Consider the following 23,748-nt stretch of genomic DNA (forward strand, 5'->3'; position numbering starts at 1 on the left):
AACCTGTTACCAACCATGCTATTGTTTAGATTGAACGAGTCATGCGTTGCCAGAAATCCCAGAGTGGTCAGCACCTGTGTGGGAATGGACAACCCCTGGCTCCTGGGCGTGTGTCGTTCTAAGTCTGGCCGCGGCTCCGCGCACAGCTCCAGTAACACTGGCCTCGGCAACCCGAAACGACTCATGAGCCAGTTGTCGTCATTTGCAAACAGATCTTCCCGCTCTCTAAACACCCTCTCACGGCTGACATAACCATTTGCGATGTCTTCTAACAAGGCTAAGGCTGCCATTGTTAATGCCATTTTTCATTAAATTGCGCATGCTTTTATATCCTTCTCCTTATTTTATATCCTTACGATTGCAAACACGTGTGTGTTAATTGTCCATTAATGTGTCTCTGATGCGCACATTACACTGAGGATGAATTGTTTTCACATAACTAACAGTTTCCCAGCATCACCTCTAAGTGTCGCCAACGAAACAATAGCTGTAGAAACGTGCGTACGACAGCCATGAAGTTTGCGTGGCGCACCGCACATTTCCACGGTCATTTCACTTTTGATACATCCGAACGTTGGCGTGGAAAATGGCGTACGCCACGTATTTGTGCGTACGCAACATTGATACATGAGGCCCCAGGTGACCGAAAGGGGCAGCCTGACCCCCAGTGTTAAAGACTGGTCACTGCAGGATTTAGGCTGCATGATGCAATTCCTATACTTGAAATAGGAGAGACTGTGGTGTCGTTCTCTCAGTTCATTTAATGTATTGACCTTTAGGCCAAAGATTCATGCAAGCTGCCGGTAGTGATTGAATGAATGAGTCATACAACTATACCAAGCCCCCTTGGCAACAAGACACCGCAAGTTCATATGCCTAGTCTCACATTGCTAGACTATAATCCAGCAGTGGAGTATAATATGCCAGATCTTGACAGCTAAATATTCATTTTCAAACAATCAAAAGCCCAAAAAGAAAAACGATTAAAATCATTCGTTCGTCCTTAACTTTGGTTAGACAATGTGATGTATTTATGTAGATATAAGGCAATATTAGCCATTTCAAAGATTCAGTAAAGCTCTACGCTACATAAACACCTTATTTAAGATATGCCATCTTAACTGGGTCAGTCCTTAAAGGCATTGTACTGACCGTTGTTCCCAACCCAGCCATGTAAATCTGTGAACCATCAGAAAGCATCACATAGCTTCTATTAAGAGTCTAGTTCAAAAAATAAACATTGTTTGCAGATCCATTTAAAATTAAATGGATGTGAGGGGTCAGAAGGGACAGAATTAGAGCAGTGAGGGGCATAAGAGGAGCAAAGAAGGGATCAGGATGGAGGGGTGGAGGGATGGAGGGGGGATGGCATACCTCCAGCCTTATATAGGGTGTGTTTGTCTCACTGGGTGATCTGCTCCCCCAGGGAATGTCCAGGAATAGACGGAGGCAGAGAAGAAGACGGTGGAAAGAAGAGGAGAAGAAGAAGGAAGAAAACAAATAATAGAAGGACGGTTGCAATTTTATCCTGGTCTTTTGTTCCTTGTCTGCAAATGAAAACTATATTACACGTCCAAACTATTTTTTTCTCCCTCCCAGCGAGAGAACAATCTGGAGCCGGGCAGCGCATCAGCTGGTGCTGTCAGTCAGGCCTCGAGCGGGCACTCGATGAAGGCAGTGACATAAGTTGGATGGCATCAAAGCTGAACTCACACTGGCCCTCGGGGAAAGGCAAGAGTGATGACTGAGTGGGGCGAGAGGAGGTTAAGATGGAAAGAGGAGATTGTGCGGATCAAAACATGATAGTGGAATAGTGGAAGAGTGATTAAAGAAAGTAATGTATAGAGGGCAGGAATAAAAGGGTGGAGGAAAGGAACAGAGAGTGATGGATAAAATGGGAGAAGGACGGAAAGAGAAGAGAAGGAGATGAAATTAAGTGAATGATCAGTGGATGTGTCATTACAAGGGGGTTGGATTCAAACTGGGAAACTAAATACAGAGAGCAGGTAAACCACAATTTATGATTCCCTACCAAGAGCTTAAAGTGTAATTCCGTCTTTTTTTCGGCAATTACATACATCAAATAATCCATCGAGACAGTTTTTTCTTGTATAAACTATTAACAGAGAAATCGCTAATCAGAGAGTCGCTAATAACGTGGCTAACACTCATTAGCTCGGGGCAGTACGGTGAAGGCATTAACATGGCTTTTTCAACCACTAATACTGCTCAAAGTAACCGAACAACAGAAAACACACTGAGTCAAAATGCTTCATTGGAGGGATTTTCTTTCTGAAACCGTAAGGCTCTACAGAGGGAAGCCACACACCCTTAATCTGCTCACACTGCCACGACGCAGAGCAGCAAAATGTCTCTTGAATTAGCTCGTTCTTGTGAGCTGCGCTGGGAGCTTCATGGAGACAGCTGTTAACGTTAGCTGCCAATCAGCTGTCACAGAGTCAGCTTTCCTATACTATCTTTTAACAGTCGTATTCTCATTAATGTGACAACCTGCAGGAGACAACTAGCTAATAATCTGCTAAAAAGACATGACAGCACTGCACAGCACCTATTTCGTTATGACAGCTATAGCTACAGCTCTGTTACGGGCCCTTCATGGAGACAGTTTACGTTCGTACATCCTCAACACTTAACAGTGCTGAAAATTTGACGATTAAATTAATCAAATAAATCTGGTGGGATAAAATGGTGCGGTTGAACCCCGCCCCATTCTGCAGGCTGAGGACAGGTAAACTTGCCGCTATCGGTGAAGCTAAGGCCCTGTACAGGAGTCACAGATGGTGTTAGTTGTCATACTGCTACAAGGTTCATGGTGTATTCATTGTGCCGCCGTAATAAATAGCTAAAAAACTAACTTATAACAGCTCGCTAGCCTAGCTAACTTTTCATCCAGAGGAGAATGCAGATCGGAGTCCTTAAATGCTTCTGTGAATGCTGTAATACTGTAACAACTCACAGATATTGGTGCGTTTGTTTTCTTTTTGTTTTTTGTAAGTCATGTTTCAGGATCTGGCAGGAGGCCTCGGGGAAGACCCAGGACCAGGTGGAGAGATTTTATCTCCACACTGGCCTGGGAACGCCTCGGGATCCCCCAGTTAGAGCTGGTTAATGTGGCCCGGGAAAGGGAAGTTTGGGGTCCGCTGCTTAAGCTGCTGCCCCCGGAGAGAAGAGAAGAAGAAGAAGACTTCCCTTATTTGTCCCGCAACGGGGAAATTCAATTTTCACTCTATTATGAATTTTCATGTTACACACACACACAGGCCCGAAAACACACACATGCACAGACAGGACCTATATACATGCAATTAATGAAGAGATGTTAGAGCGAGGAGGCTGCCAGTGACCGCCGCTCCGAGCAGCTGTGGGTTTGGTGCCTTGCTCACCAGCACCTTGGCAGTGCCCATGAGCTGGCACCTCTCCAGCCACCAGTCCATGCTCCATTCATGGTCCACACAGGAACACAAGTCACCTATGGACTGAACTACTGCCCCCCAAAAGGAAGTTGCATTGGCCAGGAATCGAACCTGGGAGATACATGTTTGGCTTCCAACATTAACTATCACTTACACTCACCTAGCTGCACTTGATAAGATACATGTTGAATTAATTTTACATTATTATATTTTTAGGTTGCACGAAAGACAGCAGAGGGCAAATCGGGACTCATTGCTGCAAGGAACCCTGCTTCCCCAAACCAACAGAGACCTGATCTGAACAGAGTGTCAGAATGTGTCTGCATCAGGCTCTCGAAGCAGTATAGGCTTGCCAGAAATCGGCCACAAGATGCCAAGGGTAGAACCTTGCCAATACCGCAGTCCATAGTGCTCTCCTACACTCACATCAAACAACTGCTTGAGGACAGCCGGCAGATACAAGAACAGACTAACTTGTCGCTGGTCACCCTCAACAACACCTGTTTGGCTGCCAACATTAACTATCACTTACACTCACCTAGCTGCACTTGATAAGATGAATGTTGAATTAATTTTACATTATTATGTTTTTAGGTTGCACGAAAGACAGCAGAGGGCAAATCCGGACTCATTGCTGCAAGGAACCCTGCTTCCCCAAACCATCTCTGCAGCAAAAGATCCCCTGGTAAAGGCCAGGGATGTTCCATCTTCCCCTGTTCATCATGGACATGAAGTCCTAGAGTTCCAGGAGCCAGAGAATCGGGAGGGCGAGGCAGTTATACGTCAGCGCCGAAGTGTCAGAACTGATATAGAACACTACTGTCCTCCTGGTTCTTCTGAATACCAGCAGGGTTACCCACCTCCGGCCCCATCACCTGCCTGGCCCCCATTTGCACAGGGAAACCCACCTCCGGCCCCATCACCTTACTGGCCCCCATTTGCACAGGGCAACCCACCTCCGGCCCCATCACCTTACTGGTCCACATTTGCACAGGGCAACCCACCTCCGGCCCCATCACCTGCCTGGTCCTGGCAGCCACCACCAACTCCTCCACACCCATTCTACCCTCCAGCCTCCTATCTACCTCCACAAGCAGCCACATCAGAGCTGTCTGCCGGCAACTTAAGTCGGCATCGAAAATGGAGACTGCAAAAGGCAGCCCTTGAAGACCAGGAGCGTATGGCAAGAGGAGAGCCACCAAAAAAACGTCTGCGCAAAGAAGATTACCATTACCAGTGCAAAACATGTGGAAAGTCTAAAAATAAGAGCACTGGTCATACACAGGTAAAGGGGAAGTGGTACTGTCCAGCGTCTGGACAGACTGTAGCAGAATGGAAAGACACTCTCAATAAGTAGTGGAAGTCTGTTTAAAGAACACTGCCAACCACTAGTAGCAATTTTTTTTCTATTCATGTATTAATATTGTTTGAGTGTTATTTAACTGAATTTTTCAAAAGTTTTTGTTTTTTTGTCAAATGTTTTATAAACTATATTGTACAGTTATTATACAATCACACCATTGCACTTCATTATACAACTTTTACACTGTTAAACTAATGCGACTATTGAACTATTTTATTAAACTGCTATACTACATTATTAAACTATATTATACAGCTATTAATCTATAATGTACAGCTATTGCACAACCTGATAACTATTATATTGTAGGACTGTTAAAAGCATTTTATTATATTCTATATATCTTTATACATACATACAACATATTTACTTTTATTATTTTGTGTATTATCACTGTTGTTATCCCAACAATAAAATGCCACTGAGAAACATATTTACTTGTATTATTTTGTGTATTATCAGTTGTTATCCCAACAATAAAACGCCACAGAGAAACATATTTACTTTTATTATTTTGTGTATTATCACTGTTGTTATCCCAACAATAAAAAGCCACTGAGAAACATATGTATTTTTATTATTTTGTGTATTATCACTGTTGTTAACAACTGTTATAAGATAAAACATGGTCTGTGGTGATGTGAGGTGGGGATTAAGTGATGACTGACTTACAAAATAAATCTACACAATGTCACATAGACAGGAAAGTTATTTGCTTACGTTATTCACCTTACGTTAGTTAGCCAGTCACGTTAATGACGAGGCAGTACACTATTAACTGTTACATGTTATCAGAAACAACAAATAGGGTATTTAAAGTGAGTGGGATCGGAATTCAATCTTTATTGAAATATAAAATGAGCTTTGTGTGACATTAAAACATGTTTTAGTGGCAATATCACAGCGTATATGACCCTTTTTAAACGTCATTTCCTGCATAATTAGCGGAGCTGTGTCATGAGTCATGAGTCTATTATCACTGTTGTTATTCCAACAATAAAACGCCACTGAGAAACATATTTACTTTTATTATTTTGTGTATTATCACTGTTGTTATCCCAACAATAAAACGCCACTGAGAAACATATTTACTTTTATTATTTTGTGTATTATCACTGTTGTTATCCCAACAATAAAACGCCACTGAGAAACATATTTACTTTTATTATTTTGTGTATTATCACTGTTGTTATCCCAACAATAAAACGCCACTGAGAAACATATTTACTTTTATTATTTTGTGTATTATCACTGTTGTTATTCCAACAATAAAACGCCACTGAGAAACATATTTACTTTTATTATTTTGTGTATTATCACTGTTGTTATTCCAACAATAAAACGCCAAAGAGAAACATATTTACTTTTATTATTTTGTGTATTATCACTGTTGTTATTCCAACAATAAAACGCCAAAGAGAAACATATTTACTTTTATTATTTTGTGTATTATCACTGTTGTTATCCCAACAATAAAAAGCCACTGAGAAACATATGTATTTTTATTATTTTGTGTATTATCACTGTTGTTAACAACTGTTATAAGATAAAACATGGTCTGTGGTGATGTGAGGTGGGGATTAAGTGATGACTGACTTACAAAATAAAGCTACACAATGTCACATAGACAGGAAAGTTATTTGCTTACGTTATTCACCTTACGTTAGTTAGCCAGTCACGTTAATGACGAGGCAGTACACTATTAACTGTTACATGTTATCAGAAACAACAAATAGGGTATTTAAAGTGACTGGGATCGGAATTCAATCTTTATTGAAATATAAAATGAGCTTTGTGTGACATTAAAACATGTTTTAGTGGCAAAATCACAGCGTATATGACCCTTTTTAAACGTCATTTCCCGGCATGCACCTGCATAATTAGCGGAGCTGTGTCATGAGTCATGAGTCTATTATCACTGTTGTTATTTCAACAATAAAAAGCCACTGAGAAACAAACCCCTCAATGTTTTATTTCTAAGAAAAACACGCGTGGTATAGGACAAAGATGTATTATATATGATTATCTCTCTCTCTCTCCTCCCTCTCTCTCTCTCTCTCTCTCTCTCTCTCCTCTCTCTCTCTCTCCTCCCTCTTCTCTCTCGCTCTCTCTTCTCTCCCTCTCTCTCCTCTCCTCTCTCTCCCCCCTCTTCCCCCTCCCCTCTTCTTTTTCCCTCCCCCCCAAGCAGTCCCTTTTGCCCCATCTTTGGCCGAGTGGTTAAGGTGATGGACTAGAAATCCATTGGGGTCTCCTCGCGCTTGTCGAATCCTGCTGACAAGGAATTTACATTTTTGATTTTATTAAATGTTTACTCTAAAATCAAACTAAGATTGTTGTCAAAACTGATAAATCGTACTTGCAGGACATGAAATGGTACATTACAGGTCATTCATTTTGCAAATACTGTACATCACAAATAAGCTTCATGATTGTATTTGATATATTATATATAATAACTACAGTATATTTTAACTTCTGCGCTGTTGTATGTTTATTCTAATGTTTCTCTTTTATTTGTATGAGGCGTCGGAGGGAGTCTGAGATCCAACACTTTCATTGAACTTTAAGTCAGGTGCAATTCACACATTTCACCACCAGAGCGAGCTCGTTGTATGACAATTGTGCAGGGACTGACAGTATCAGAGTCACTGGGAATCTCAGGGAAATGCAACCTACAATGACATTGGATTGAGTATTTTATACATACAGTCTATGATTGTATAATGACACTAAGAAAATATTACTCAGGTAAAACAGTAGTATTCTTTAGTTTATTAGAAATGTAATTTCAGTTTACAAAAGTTAGTACAAGTAGGCTATACTTTTGTTCTTTCTTTTCTAAATAACATTTAATAATTTAAGTGGGCTTAAATTTCACTTCACTAAAAGTTTTTTTTAAATTATACCTACTAAAATTGCACTTTACTAGAAATTGTTTTAAGCTGTATTTCAGTGTTTACAAAATTGCAAATATGTTCACTGTATTTATTATGTTTTTTTAATTTGATTTCATTGGTGCAAACACAAGACAGTGTTGACTTATGTTGAAAAATAAACATAATAATAAAAATCAAACAAATGTCATTTGATATCAGTAGTATTAATAATAATAATTTGTAGAATATTATATATATATATATATATATATATATATATATTGAAAAAGGAATATATTAAATAGATAATGGAAGAAACAAAATAAATATATAAAAAACAGGTAAATAAAACAATATCTATAAATAGGTACATAAATAAATATAGTAATATTAATATTAGTAGTGATACTAGTAATTGACATAATATATGAATAACAAATAATAAAAGTGAATTGGAGAAGGAATACTGTAAAGCTAAAAAAACAAAAAAGCATCAATGAATATAATATGTACATAATATACATATAACTATGATACATCACGACTAATCTAGTAATAGTAATACTAATTATAATATACTACCCATTTTATGTGTTAAGGAGGACATAATAAATAGGTAATGAACGAGTAAATAGATAAATGCATATAATTATACATATACAGTTATATATAATAATTTATGTAGTAATAGAAATAATAATCATATTCATATTACCAATATCCTTGTGTTAAGGATGACATAATACATAGATAATGAATGAGTAAACAAAAAATAAATGGATCCAATTATGATATACATCTAATATATATTAATACAGTAAATGTAATAGTAATCATTACAACATTACCAATATTGTGTGTTATGGATTAAATAAAAAATATGTTATGAATCAGGAAATAAATAAACGGTTTGAATTTGATATTTTTGAACTGTCCCTTATTATACACACACACGCACACACGCACACACACACACACACAAACACACACACACGCACACACATGCACACACACAAACACACGCACATACACACAAACACACACACATACACACACACACACACACACACACAAACACACACGCACACACACGTGCACACACACACACACACACACACAAACACACACGCACACCCCTAAGCACACACACACACACACACACACATACACACACACACACACACACACACAGTATATATCACGTTTTAACGTTCAAAGTGTACTTTGGTTTCATATCATGGAGTTTAGGCTACTGCTTCCAGTACATTACAGTGTGATGTTTTTCCACTGGGGTGATACAGTACAGTCTCTGAGTATGCCCCGCCCATTATATGACCACGCCCCGGCTGATGATACGTCACCAGCCCTCTCTCTATATAAGCTGGAGCCGCCCGTTGAGTCCTTAAAGAAGCAGCAGCGTTGATATCTTCGGACCTTGGAGGGTTACATTTGCCCAAAACTTACTTTCAAATGGGCCCCGTCGCCTAGCGTTTACTCCCCCAGCCTCTGAGCCGTCTGAGTTGAATCGAGTGCTACTGAACATCAGGACGTCCGGGTCCCTAAAAAGGTGAGGGCGCACCTCGTTATAAAATGGTGGTAACCGTGGGGATGGTGGTGGGCTAACGGGGCTAGGCTACTGCCAGTTAGCTTGAGATAATGGGAGCTTTTGCTGTTGTTTTGGTTAAGAAAAATAATAATAATAATAAGAACCGTTATGTTTGTTGTTCTGTTGTTTGTATTCGACATTTATAACGGAATACCAATGGTCATATTGACCGTTGGTGTTGTCACATAAACAATAACTGACAGTTTAAAAGGCAACAGGATGTTTTTGTTTTTGTCTTTGTTTGAGAAAAACTGTCCCTGTTACAAGAGCTCCAGCTGTAAAGAGTTGTTCAGCACAGCCTTCATGTTTGAGCACTTATCGTTTCCTTAAATTGTGCTTTTATTCCCTTTTCTTTCACGGTACAGAATAACGTCAAAATGTCGGTCTGCTGCAGTGACCGACTAATGTAAACAAGACCCCCGCAAATCACGGGGAGACGTCATTTCGACGACGTGGACGAGCTGCACCGTTTTTATCCCCTATACCGATATTAACGGTAGCAGTTTAGGCATTTAACAGATGGTTATGTGACGCGCAATACAGAAACCCTATGAGTTCAAAAATATCTTTAGCATGTATCGAAATATAAGAAGAATGAAGATACGTGTGTCAGAGGAATACTGCATTGAGGAGTCGTTGCACCATCACTGTAGGATAATATACAATCAATCCTGAAATGAGCACATAATGTGTTATAATAGCATCCAACAGTCAAAAAGATATTACATATGTTCTATGTATGTCAAAAGATAAACTAATAGCAGTCATTCAATAAAGTCACATCGTGGATATAATTCCTATTGCACTGAATAGATTGCACTTGCCCACCCTAATAATGTACCCAATGTGTGAGTATATACAGTATAAATAATATTTAGTATATTTGTGTTTTCTATGTTGCTGTGCAAAGCCTCCAGTTTGTGTTTCTGCAGTACAGTAATAGCTGGAGTCCAGGGTGTTTTTCTCAGCTTTTTTGGTCACATTGAAAGGATTAGTTGATTAATTGGTTAGTTGATCTAATCACTAAATATGTTTGATTAAACATTTGCATAAGTCAGCAGGTATTTTTCACTATTTTCTGGCATTTCAAGGACCCAACAGATACCCTATTAATAGAGGAAGTGAGCAATACATGAGAAATGACAGTTGGTTGTATCCCTTGTTTCATAAGTGGTTAATTATATATGATTAGACAAGAGACTGACATATAATCCTAATAACCAGCTGATTCATTTGTAATGAAAACATCTTCATTTCTGACGTTTGTCTGGAAACAGACAATATAACGTGTCTCCAACCCTTTGTTGAGAGCTATATCCTGTTCAGGTTTTAACGATACTGTTTTTCCACTCCAGGTTTCCATCAAGCACAGCGTACAGCGACCAACTACAGTAGAATGGCAGCTATTCCAGCAGGCGGTTCTCTCGTGGCGACCACTGACTACTACCGAAGTGAGCCTCTCTCCTTTTTTTATTTGAAAATAATACTGTAGTTATTAAAAATCAGCGGATCAGATTTACACCACACTCCCACTAGATAAGGCGTTGTTAAAGGGCTTAAAATATACATGAAATGAGTTAGTTTGGGTCTCTCTCTCTGAATAAAAGATATCTCCTATGTATGGGCTGTGCTCAGGGTGACTCATTTGTTTAATAGCATTAATAACCTATGTATTGTTTTGTATATTAAATGACACAAGATCACAGAGATTAGATGTAGAGGTAAAAACGAGCTGCAAGTCAGCCCGGAGTCTTAAATGGACCATCCGACTTGTTTTAGGTGGAGCTTGAGGGGGGAGTGACTGCAGGTGTTGTCAAGCTGACACCCTTTATGTGTTCTTTTTTTGCTTGTATATTTGGAGTCACTTCACGCTAGACTCCAGGAGTATGGGATGGTGCTTAGATGTAACTGTTTAGGTTTCACAGAGTGCCAAGTAGACCTCTCAGGCCGTGGACAGACCAAATGGGTTTTAATTTTCTCTGTCCCCTCCACCCCACTCACTTTAAGGGGACCGGGTAGATATTATGCCCGTACTTGTTAAGTTTAACCTTTTCAGTTTGGTTCATTATCCCTCTTTTCCCTCTCATTCTCTCCACCTGCAGGGCGCATCGGCTCTACGTCCAGTAGCAGCTCTTGTGGCAGTTCGGAGTACAGTGGGGAGGTCATCCCTCACCATCCAGGTGTGTGTTTGTATCCATCAAGACCCATAAAAGTCTTAGTGCCAAAGGAAAACTCCAAATATCCAGTTTCTGTGTTCAGTTAAAAGATGTCAGTGTGGAAAAACCTCTAAAACAGAATTAAGACCCTCGCAGGAAGTAAAAACTCAATCCTTTTAGAAATGAAAGTCTAAAGGGGCGGTGGGCTGACAAACACACTCTTTATTTTTTTATCAAACAATATTCACAAGCTGATTAAGAATGCATGCATCTGTCCCACCGCACATAACATGTTTACTCGTAGTAAACCAACAAAAGAGGATTGTGTAGTATTCTTATATGCAAGACATTTCATATGCTTAAAAAAAGAGAGCCATTTAAGAGGCTGTGGTTTTGGAAAGGACAGTTTGTTCTGCTCTAGAGAAGCAACTATAGCTGGAGTGTGCCTGTCTGTGCCAGATCCAGATGTTTCTGTCTGTCAGAGCAACTGGTCAACATCCTGTGTGCAGTTCTGGCAACAGTTTCTAAAACTGCTCAATCCACGTCACACCACTGCTCATCGGCCTGGGAATATCGCAGTTTCAGAAACCTCAAGCGTTGCTGTAGTTGAGTCAGATGTTGCTGCAGAGCACACAGAGCTGCCAAGGTTGAGTCATCCTGGAATACACCGAGCTCAAGTCTGATCTTACTCTTTCTAATCCAGCACAAAAGTGGTTCCTCAGGATTAGAAACTCCCCGTTCAGCTCTCCACTTAGGATTCAGATGTCATTATTAATAGACAAAGCTCCCCAGGCACCTTGGCACACATGCATCCACCCAGCCCTTGGTACACCAATATAACACCCCAGCACCAGTTAATAACTGCTGACTTCTCAAGTAATCCTGGATCAGCGTCTCACTGCAGCGTTATGTGAAAACCATCTGGGCCCACAGAGAAGTGCTGGCTCAGCATTTGTGAGGGCACGCCTCTTCCAACCGCCAGGTCAGCTTTTTAATGTGTGTTCAAGCCACACTCACGTATGGAATGCATAAACAAAAATGCATAAACAAAATATATAATAATAAATAAATAATTAAATGGCTGAATAAAAGTTAGACTAACATCAGGACCACTTATCACACAGACCCAGAAATACAAAAAGAAGTAAAGTAGGTGAACAAAATTGTAGAAATCAATTCAAGTCCTGTATTTATTCATTTGCTTTGTTCTGTATTTATTGATACTTAAGTCATGTTTTGTCCCCCATAAAACACATGCCTATCATTACTGTTTATAAAGTAGTTTATACAAAAGTCAATTTAATTGACAATGACTAAATTATTGAGGTAGGTTTCTTTCATAGCAGTGAAATCATAACTATAGTGTTAAAATGGTGGCATAATGGTTCAAATATATCTACTAGACTACTGAAATGTTTAATTATAACACCTGGTTAGAGGGTTTATATTGTTTGCTTGGTGTTATGACCATATAAGCAATGACTCACTGGTTTATACTTCTTAACCCCCCCCCCCCCCCTTTTTTTTTTTTTTAATTCAGTAAAATATAGGAAACTGTTTTGGGAGCTTACCCCTCAGATATCTATTTTATAATAAATACGCCCCTTAGTGGCACCACTTTAAGAATAGGCTTGACCTAGAAGCTAACTGTGTCACACAGCAGTTGCACCGTAAATGTAACCGCCTGTGTGTGTAAATGCTACTGGGGGTGTCACAGTCAGTTTGGCACAGAGCCAAACACGAGGCCCGAGCCCCCAGAGAGGGGAAACCCGAGTCCCATCTCCCTCAGACTGTAGCTGATGAAACACACACTCAACTCAAACGTGTGTTCAGTCCACCGGCTCACTTCAGTCACTTTTGTAGCAACGTTGTTTCAATCTGATGTGAAATGTTAAAACGGGATCTCCACACAAACTCTAGGTGAATGTTTATGAACGTACGCCTTCATCATCTGCCTCCACAGGACTCCCCAAGCAGGACTCTGGCCATTGGTGGTCCAGTTTCTTCTTTGGGAAGCAGCCGGGGATGACCCCACTGACTGAGGAGGCTCAGCAGAAGTACGTATACACACACAGACGCACACAACACACACACACACACACACACACACACACACACACAGACACGCACACGCACACGCACACGCACACGCACACACACACACACACACACACACACACACACACACACACACACACACACACACACACACACACACACACACACACACACACACACACACACACACACACACACACACACACACACACTGCTGACTTATCCCATAACAAAGCTGCTGCATCTCTCGACACTTCCCCGGGTATACGTTTATAACTTTTTTTTTTTATAACGTCTTGTTTTGTGTGATATAGACTACAGTGTAAGTATTACTTTGAAAAAATGATGATGACATAATAAAAAAGGATGCAGGATAGATAGCACGATGACATTCAATCATCTCTGCCTCCCCCTGGGGCTTATTGGGAAAATGTGTGTGTGTGACGTAGCAGAACAGGTGTGTTCTGGGTGGTGTAAACAAAAGTGTAGGGTGGTAATCAGTCTATGGCGTAAACTGACACAGTCCATACTCCAGCCCAGTATGCCCGTGAATCTGTCCCCCTGTGAAGTAATAAAGTCAGAGTTCATCGCTGCAACCAGCGCCTGGCTGTGCCCGTCTGTCTTCATAAATCCTGTCCCATTTGCCTGTTTGATCCCTGTGTTAATTCAACAGTGACTACCGTGTTGACACACATACACTCCCTTTCTATTATACAGCATCAAGAATCTCTTTTCACAATCTCTCTCTCTTTGTTTGTTTCTCTCAGGGCGGGGGTCCAAGGTGTAGTGACAAATGGTCAGATCACCTGCGTTGCCAGGGAGATGGTGATGCAACGCCAGGCGAGCGAGAGCAGCGACGCAGGAAGTCCCACCTCCTCCTGATGCTGCAGTCTCACTCGGATCCATGCCGCACCACAGGGGATGGGGAGGGGGGGGGGAATTGAACCACCAACACCACAACGACCAACGCTAGGTGACGGGAGGATGTCCCGTTTACAACCTTATTAGTTCTTTTTTTATATTATTATAATTATTATGCATTGTAGTTACAGGCTGCCATACTTGTGTTTGTTTCTGTAACCTTTTTATTGACAAACAAGAAAAAAAAATGAATTAAAAGAAAAAAAACAAGACGATGCAACTGATGAGCTCCTTTTTATGTGTGTTTTTTGTAACATTTGTACTGTGTTGCATAGACACTGTGGTGCATACACGTCCACATGCCTTTGTTGTTCAACGTTTTTCACTTTTGTCACCCTGTGATTGCAAATGCAATAAAGTAGACTCTTGCAGCCTAAAGTTCTGTGTTGGTTCACATCTTTGCTCTTCACACACATACAGTACATTTCTTTTCTTCTTTTCTTTATTATCTTTATTGCAGTTTTTAAGCCTTTATTATATAGGACAGAGAGGAAGTGGGGTGAGAGGGGGGGTGGGGGGCATGTAGCAAAGGACGGAAGGTCTGAGTTGAACCCGCAGCCACTGTCTCAAGGACCTCCAGCCTCTTCACATGGGGTGACCTCTCTAACCACTGTGCCACTGCCTGCCCTGACATTTACCTTTAATAACCTAACCTTCTTCTGTAGTTCTGCGAACATGGTTTTTGTTCTTAAGATAAGTGTGTTCATAGCTGTTGGTAGAAATAGCCCTATAAGGACCTGGAAGTGTCTGCTTGTCAGGGAGTGGTTCAGTGGTTTTGTACAGGGCTAATACAGCAACAGAGTAAACACAGAGCACTTTTCGTCCTCCAGCTGCTGCTGAGCCCAGAGTCTAGAGTTGTGTAACTGCCCAAACACCCACTACATCTGGAGGTTGGGTCCAGCAGGCTCTATGGATTAAAAAAAAACATTCCTGCACAAACTGGACTCAGCTTGTCCGTCCTCCACAGGGTTTTTTCCTACTGACATTTCAAACGACTACAGTTTTATATGTTTTTGCTTCCAAGACAAACACATATCTAGTATTTATTACACTTTGAGAGTTAACCAAGACAGATTCAAATGGAAACCCAAGTAAAGTCAAAGCATTATTACAATGTAACCAAGTAAGTTTACTAAAATACTGTAATTAAGTATACATTTGAGGTACTTGTGGGCCAACTTTAAGAAGAGTTTCTACATTTGATGATATTTTATACTTTTACTCCACTACACCTCAAAGGTGTAACCATACTTTTTACTACATTTATTTGACAACATTTGCTACTTCGCAGTTTTAGATTATTGCAACAAAGTATATAACTTGGATAATAAAATATGCTGTATTCATATGGATTAAGCTACCTGGCAGTATATAAAGGAGTTAAAATCGGCTCCAACATTAAAGTGAACACATTAATGCATCAGTAACCCAGTAAAATAAATAAATACAAATACAAAAATAAATACAGACTTAGACTTAGACTTCTCTTTATTTAACCTTATGGGTGAACTCCCATAATTTGAGTTTCTAGCAGCTTACAAAAACACAAGGAAGGTATTAAAAAAAATGCAGTATAGGATAACCAAAAACTCTAAGCTAAATAAATACAAAAAGTATAAAAAAAAAAACAGTAAGCAATAAACTCTTAGCTAAATGAATACAGAAAGTATAGAAAAAAACAATAAACAGTAAGCAATAAACTCTTAGCTAAATGAATACAGAAAGTATAGAAAAAAACAATAAACAGTAAACAATAAACTCTTAGCTAAATAAATACAGAAAGTATAAAAAAACAAACAGTAAGCAATAAACTCTATATATATGAGGTAGATACGGTAAGAATACAGATCAAACACAATTCACAGAAAGTTAAATCAGATAAGTTAAATGTAGAGGAAATGTATAAGATAAAATATGTATGACTGTGTATGACAGAAATGAGCAGTAAGATTACATTACAAATTACAAAACATATCTATAGATATTTTTATGATATTGCTTTTAATTTATTTAAATTTTCTCACTTTTGTTTTGTTATATGATATTTATTTTAAATGTTTTATAGCTTCTGTATCTTAAAATAGATTTTTATTATTATTACTAGTATTATTCTATATCATCTTTTAAGGATTTTATATTTTATAAGGAGGCTATATTTAGGGCCCGGGCACCGACAAAGTCGTTGTCGAGGGATTTATTATTATTATTAATATTATTATTATTATTATTTTACTAAATTAATTGCCTTTTTGAGGGCCTCAACAGATCTAAAAAGTCCCCACAATTTGCAAACTTGTCCAGTCTGGTGTAAATTTAGGTATTTTATGGCTCTCATGCATGGGTGTGGGAAAATGCCTCAGTAGCGCCCCCTAGAATGTTGCTAAAATTGAGCCCCTCAATGAGGTTTCACCTAGAGTTAGGAAAATCGGTAGGCTCATAGAGAGTGAGGAGACGCACTAAAAAGCCACAGGAAGCCATATCCTAAACCCAACAGGAAGTCAGCCATTTTGAGTCGAATATGCAAATTTAGTCCCTCTTTGGCCTTTTGATGGTGCCGTACTCGTCCTAGAGATTTAACCTGATCAACATCAAAATTGGCCTGTACCACCTCAAGACCCTTGTGATCAAAGTTGCCTCAAATCCTTCCGTTTATTTAAAGCGTGTGCCCGTGGCATGGCGGCGAATATTGGCGTTTTTCCGTGAAGCAGGAAGTAGCTAATAACTTCAACACAAATTGTCCAATCTGCTCCGAACTTCTGATGGTTGATGAGGGTCTGGCCCTGAACACAACCACATCTCAATATTCACTCATAGTCAGAGCGCCCCCTATTGGTGACAGGATATATATGGCTTTTTGAAGGTGTCATACTTTAACAAACTCCTCCTAGAGATTGAATCCAATCACCTTCAAAATCAACCTGTACCATCTGAAGACCTTAGTGATCAAAGTTACCTCATATCGTTTCGTCTTTCTGGAGCGTCTGGCCGTGGCCTGGCGGCGAATATTGGCCTCACGTTATGAAACAGGAAGTTGCTGTAACTTAAGCATACATTGTCCAATCCTCACTTTATTTCTGAGGCATGACAAGACCCCAAGCCTGAACACACCAACATCTCAGTATTAACTCACAGCCACAGCGCCGCCTGTTGGCAATAAGAAGTCAGCCTCATATGACAAACTTCATCCCCATCAAATTTTCAATGGGTGATCTTCGTTTGATATACAACAAGGCAAAGCATGTTTGGTAGGTGCTTTCTAGCGCCACACAGGGGATGCAGGAAGTGGGGCAGGTTATGAAAAAGGAAGTTGCTGCAGCTTTAGCATACGTTGTCCAATCGTCACCTAATTTCTGGAAAAGATAAATAAGACCCCCAGCCTGATAACACTATCATCTCAATATTAACTTGAGATGATAGTTGGCAGTTGTTGTTGGCAACAGCAAGTCAGCCTAATATGACAAACGTCATCCGATTTACATCAAATTTTCAATTTGTGTTCTTCATTCTACAATTTGAGACGCTACAGGTGACCAGGGTATTTTTTTCTACTGCAAGTTTGCTGTATGTTAAAATATGCAAATGAAGCATCATCTAATGCTAACTTTTGTTGAATTTAGACAAAATGTTCTAAAATAAACACCTAAATGTGTATTATGGATGTTATTTAAATAGTAAGGAGGTACAATAGCCAAAAAATTTAAAGTGACCAGTGGATTAAAAAAATGTTTAAACCTGAAGTGTCTTCACTTAAAAAGCTGGAGCAGAGAATTTTGACATTGCTACATGTATCTAGCTGCATGATAATGTCAGGGAAAGCCATAATCTTGGTTTGATTTTGTTAAATTCTCCCCAATTTCAGATCTTATTCCCGATGGAAAATGTTTGATTGTGATTGGGTTTCTTTTGGTTTAGAAGCCCTAATTGGTGATTTCTCGCTGCATAAAAGTGAGTGCTGCTACACTCTGTTATAGTCAGTCTAAAAGTGTCTGTTGCATGTTGTTGAAGCCTAAGTATTGATGCAGGTATTAACTAGCCTACAAGTCAGTGGTCCTTACATACAGTAGAGGCCCATCATGCACACAGTCGAGGTGATGACGATGCAGAAAGCAAACATCAACTAACTTTTGCCATTCATGAAAATTACAGTTCTGTAAACTCCCTTTATCTTCTGACTTATTCAAGTTATCCTGATATGTGGAGAAAGATCATCCTGCTGACTGTAGTCCGACACAAATCCTGACGTAAGGATTTTACCATTCGACTGTAAAATGGGTTTTGTAAGCGCCGCTGTCCCCTGTTCACCCCCCACCCGGTCTCTCTCTCTCTCTCTCTCTCTCTCTCTCTGTGTCTCTATGAAACAGAGGAAAGACAAACAATACTGCAAAGTGGCCCCTCTGCATGTCAGCGTTGGAAGGTTGAAAAGAGGGTTTGTTCTGCGGCCGCTCGTGCTCCCACGCTGCAGTTTTTCCAGGTCACTGGGTGCTCGAGGGTCATCGAAAAGTGGGAGTGAAGAAGGCGGTTTTCACTCTGCTCTGTCTGGATCTCTTGTCCAGACTGTCGGACGAAATTTTTTACCTATACAGATGGATTTTTAGAAAGGCTGGACAGCAAAAAAACATGTAACATTACTAAGCCGGACCAAACCAGTTTAAACTGGGCTGGAGGAGTTCCCAGTGTCTTCCTATTTACTGTCTGCATCTGCTGGGGACATGGAGTAGTAACCTGGATGTAACTCCAGTTCTATGAGGATGTGCTCAACCCTCCGTTTTTCTTCCATACTGTCCAATAATAAATGCACTCATTAACAACCGGGATGTTTCCTCTTGGCAATAATCATGACATCTAAACAGCATATTGTGACATCCCTATTCGTTTATAGCCTGTTAGCTTTTTTCTTCTGTTGATTGCATTTAAGCTTCAAAAAACATAAAAGTGGTGTTCATTTGTGAAGATTATCAGCATTTGTTCGCCACAGATCTTATCTTCTGCAATAATCCAAAATCCTGTTAGCTGTTTTGTCGAGGGAGCCAGTTGACCTACAAAGATACGTCACCCCTGCAGCTTTGTATACCTTCAAAGTGAAAACAAGAAATTAACATTAAACATACTTCAACTGTTTACTGGTTGACGTGATGATAGATATCAAATATTGTTCTTTCTCTCTACTGCAGACACTTTGGCGTCCTTCTTCCATATTAAAAAAAACAGAATAAATGTCAAATTTAAATGCAAATATCTGTGAATCATAAAATATATTTTATTATCCTCAGTACCTGTACATTTACTTGACATTTAACTTTAGACTGGAGTTGAAAAAACAATTTTACAAAACATAATCTCCTGAATTTTCACGTACTGGCCCACTTTGTGAGGCTCAGTTTAAGGGCCAGTTTCCATGTTACATTTGCATTTTTGACAAATGAAACCCCTTTGCTCCATCAAAGATGCCAAAAATCCAACTTTGTGACGATAATTGGCAACTTCTGACTCCACCTAAAGTGTCCAATTTCACATTACAATCAAAATATGTCACTGCATTAACAGGCTTCAATATCAACAGTGATATTTAAGTGTCTTTTTACTGGGAAGTCATGCACTTTGTCGGTGCTTGTCCATTTCACCCAGGCTGTCAAATCCAGAGCAGCCAACAGTGCTGAGAAATGAGGAAGTTAATGATTTCCTAACTTCCTGTCAGTCTATGAACCAAAGAGGTGTGCTTGTTTCCTTCTACTTGATGCCCCGATCAGCAGGGCTGCTTGGTTTGGAGGTGGAGAAGGGAAGAGAAGAAGAAGAAGAAGCGCCCAGGACAATGTTCAATTTTATTCCTTTGGTGCTAATGCCACCTGGGAATCCTGGGAAGAAAAACACAAAGAGTCTCATTTTAGACAATAAAAAACAATATTGTTGCAAGAGAAATCACCTGTATAAGCAACACGCCCTCATAACTAAATAACAGAATAGGGCATTGACTCTGTGGTTAGATTAAAGTGTAATTCCGGCGTAAAATCATCCTATGGTCTTTTTCGGCACTTACATACATCAAATAAGCCATTGAGACAGTTTTTTTGTGTATGAACTATTAACGGGAGAGTAGCTAACAGGCGGACATGGCTAACAGTGATTAGCTCAGGGCAGTATGGTGAAGTCGTTAAAACGTCTTTTTTAACCACTAATACTGCTCAAAATAACAGAAAACCTCTGCAGCAGCATGAGAAGAGTCCCTACACAGAAAACAAAGCAGCAACAACGTAGTTAGTGAACCCAGAGTTTATTAAAGAGTGTTTTAAAGACTTACCTACTGGCCTCTGTACCAGCTCCTCTCATAGTAAAGTCCATTCAAGTGGATTACTAAAGTCAATCCATAAGAAAGGAGCCCATTGCTGCTTTGTTTTCTGTGTAGGGACTCTTCTCATGCTGCTGCAGAGGTTTGCTGTTATTTTCAGCAGTATTAGTGGTTAAAAAATATGTTTTAATGCCTTCACTGTACCGCCTCGAGCTAATCAGTTTTAGCCACGTCCGGCTGTTAGCGACTCTGAATTTCTCCATTAATAGTTGTTACACAAAAAAAACTGTCTTGATGGCTTATTTGATGTATATAAGACCATGTGATGATTTTGTGCCGAAATTATACTTTACGGCAACATAAACGCTCAGTTAGGGTTAGAAAAAGTTTGTGGCTTGGCTTAAAATTAGCGAGGGATGTAACTATGCCACTGGTTAACTTACAAAATGTCATTAATAATAAATAAATCATTAAACCCAACATGCGAGGTATTACATTATGTATATTAGTCCAAAGAGGTTGTAGGAATAGGCTACTTTGACATAGTGGCCAACGTTGGAATTGCAACTTCCGTGTTGGAAGTCCTAAAAATACTTTTCTCATTGACTTTCATGGAGAAAAAGACATCTGTAAATCCGTGGGTAATTTTGCAAGAAATTATTTGTGTTAATGTCAGATTTGGTCCGATAACATTTAGCTAGTCTAGTAGTTTTTGTTAATACATCTATGGTCTGTATGCGTTGGCACATTCATGGCATTTGGGTGCGTCTTCATTCAGCCGCATATCCCATTGTCTGTTTTCTTTTTCTCTTGTCTGTGGTCATGGAATCACTCTGATTAGTCAAAATCAAAGTCAAAGTCAGTGTTATTGTTCAGTATGTTCATCAGGTTGAGTTGCGTCTGCCTTTAGTCCATTTTTATATACTTTAATTGGATTCCTTCCCTGTTTTGTGCACAAAGCCAGTTTCATAAATAAACGTTTGTTTTCCCAGTTTGATGTTGAAGGACTTATTACTGGCCTGCAGAGAGCAGCTTTGGGACGGTGGCTGATTTGAAAATAGTACTACTGTGCATGTGTTTACCAGGAGGCGATGCCATGGTGATCCAGAGGGTGATGGGTCTCTGTTTGTGTCTGACGGAGTCGTTCTGACAGCTGAACACGGGCTTGCTCTGCTCCTGACTGGAGGGCAAGTCTGAGAGAGAGAGAGAGAGAGAGAGCGAGAGAGAGAGAGAGAGAGAGAGAGAGGGAGAGAGAGAGATTTGGGCTTAGCTGTGTGTGCCTCATGTACTCTGTGTTACTCCGTAGCTCTCAGCTTTAAGCGTCGTCCTACACACAGAACTGCACGCAGACTCGTAAACGCAATATCTCAGGAACCCCTGGAGGGATTTTGGGCCAGAATTCCTTTCACAAATTCTTACATTTCCTACAAATGTCTAACAGGATAAAATTATGAAGTGACATTTTTATATCCAAAAGGTCAAATCCACTGTGACGTCATAATTCAGGAACAGAAGGGGAGACGTGCTCAGATACTGAACTGATGACGCCAATCTTCAAACTTTTCTGTTGTGTGAAGCTCATGTTTTCACCAGAAAAATATGCTTAATACCTCTCATTACACTTCTTCAAAGTCTTCAATTCATATGTTGTCTAAGTCTGGACAGTTTGAATGTAAACTGACTGTTTGGAAAAGGCATACAACCTCAAGGCGGTAATTATAGTTTCACACTCCAGCAGAAAGCAACGCCACACCGACTACTAATTTTCCAGACGAGGAAATAATGACAAATGATGGGTGAGATGGTTTGCAAAAAATCTATTTGGAAATAACTAACTCTATGCCTCAGGCTTTGCAATAAAGTCATAAAGTAAACTGTGTGTGTGTGTGTGTGTGTGTGTGTGTGTGTGTGTGTGTGTGTGTGTGTGTGTGTGTGTGTGTGTGTGTGTGTGTGTGCGTGTGCGTGTGTGTGTGTGTATGTGTTTGGGGGCATACTTCTGTAGAAGTGGTTGCGGGCGAGCAGACAGGCTGGAGAGTTGACGCTGGTCATGGTGTGTCAGATGTGTGAAGTCGCTGACCTACAGGGTCAGCATGCGAGAGAGAGAGAGAGAGAGAGAGAGAGAGAGAGAGAGAGAGAGGTCACAAGCTGTAGCCAGATATCGCCACACTCACGTTGTAGGTGCAATCGGCATTCCACAGATGATTGTTCATTTCTGGATTAATGTGAACATTCATGTTTGGTTCAAGGCCTCAGCCTGACCAAACAAGGGAAAAGACCAGGCCCAAAGCCTGTTTCTGGCCACCACGGAAGATGGCCACAACCAGGCCAACCCCTCCCCTAACAGGTCACACCCAGGAGAGAAAAACCCTCCAAGGAACCCCAAACTCTTAGTCCATTGGCTGACCTGACCTCTGGCGGATGACATCATCATGTCTACATAACTGAAGGACAGCCACTTCCTCTCTCCTCTCTCTTAGGGCGCACTCACATTGTCCATCCGTACCGTGCCCAAACAGGTTTCACGGGTAAAGTCTAGTTTGTTTGACCAGTGTGAATGCAACTGCACCGCGTCTAGCTGTGGCCAGCTTGCCGGTCACGGCCCGTTTGGGAGAGGTGGGCTTTTGTAAAGCACGTTTGCACATGTACGAGCACGAGCGTGCACACGAGGCCTACGTATCGCGATGACGTCAATCAATGCGCGTGACGTGTTACAGCGTGATGACGTATAGGCAGCAAGAAGCATTCGCTCCGAGGCCCAGGTAGTGTGCGTACAACAGGGCCTGGGCCGCGGGGGGAGAGGTAGGGGGGACAAGTACCCTAAAGCACGGGGCAGGGTACGGATGGACAGTGTGAGTGCGCCTTTACTCTTAGTCTTTTTACTCCTCTCTTCTTCAAATCTTCATTCGGCTCGACTCTCTCCTGCTGGATCCAGGGACCAGCTGCCAGCTGTCCCTATGTCCTGAACATGGCCTGTATGGAGTAGGGGCCATCAGCCAGGTTAACCAACTGGTTACCAACCCAACTGAGCAGAACAAAGAGCGATCTTATTCC

General features: G+C 40.5%; 1 protein-coding gene across 1 annotated transcript; it reads left to right on the forward strand.

The window, feature by feature from the left end:
• The first annotated feature begins 9,087 nt into the window (after positions 1-9,087).
• ppdpfb (pancreatic progenitor cell differentiation and proliferation factor b) lies at positions 9,088-14,792 on the forward strand. Its single transcript, XM_083919881.1, has 5 exons — positions 9,088-9,240; positions 10,635-10,730; positions 11,382-11,459; positions 13,399-13,492; positions 14,261-14,792. The coding sequence occupies exons 2-5, from the start codon at positions 10,676-10,678 to the stop codon at positions 14,373-14,375; spliced, it is 342 nt and encodes a 113-aa protein (XP_083776007.1). The 5' UTR covers positions 9,088-9,240; positions 10,635-10,675; the 3' UTR covers positions 14,376-14,792.
• Positions 14,793-23,748: the final 8,956 nt, after the last annotated feature.

Source organism: Echiichthys vipera, assembly GCF_963691815.1.
Source record: "Echiichthys vipera genome assembly, chromosome: 9".
Lineage (NCBI taxonomy): Eukaryota > Metazoa > Chordata > Actinopteri > Perciformes > Trachinidae > Echiichthys > Echiichthys vipera.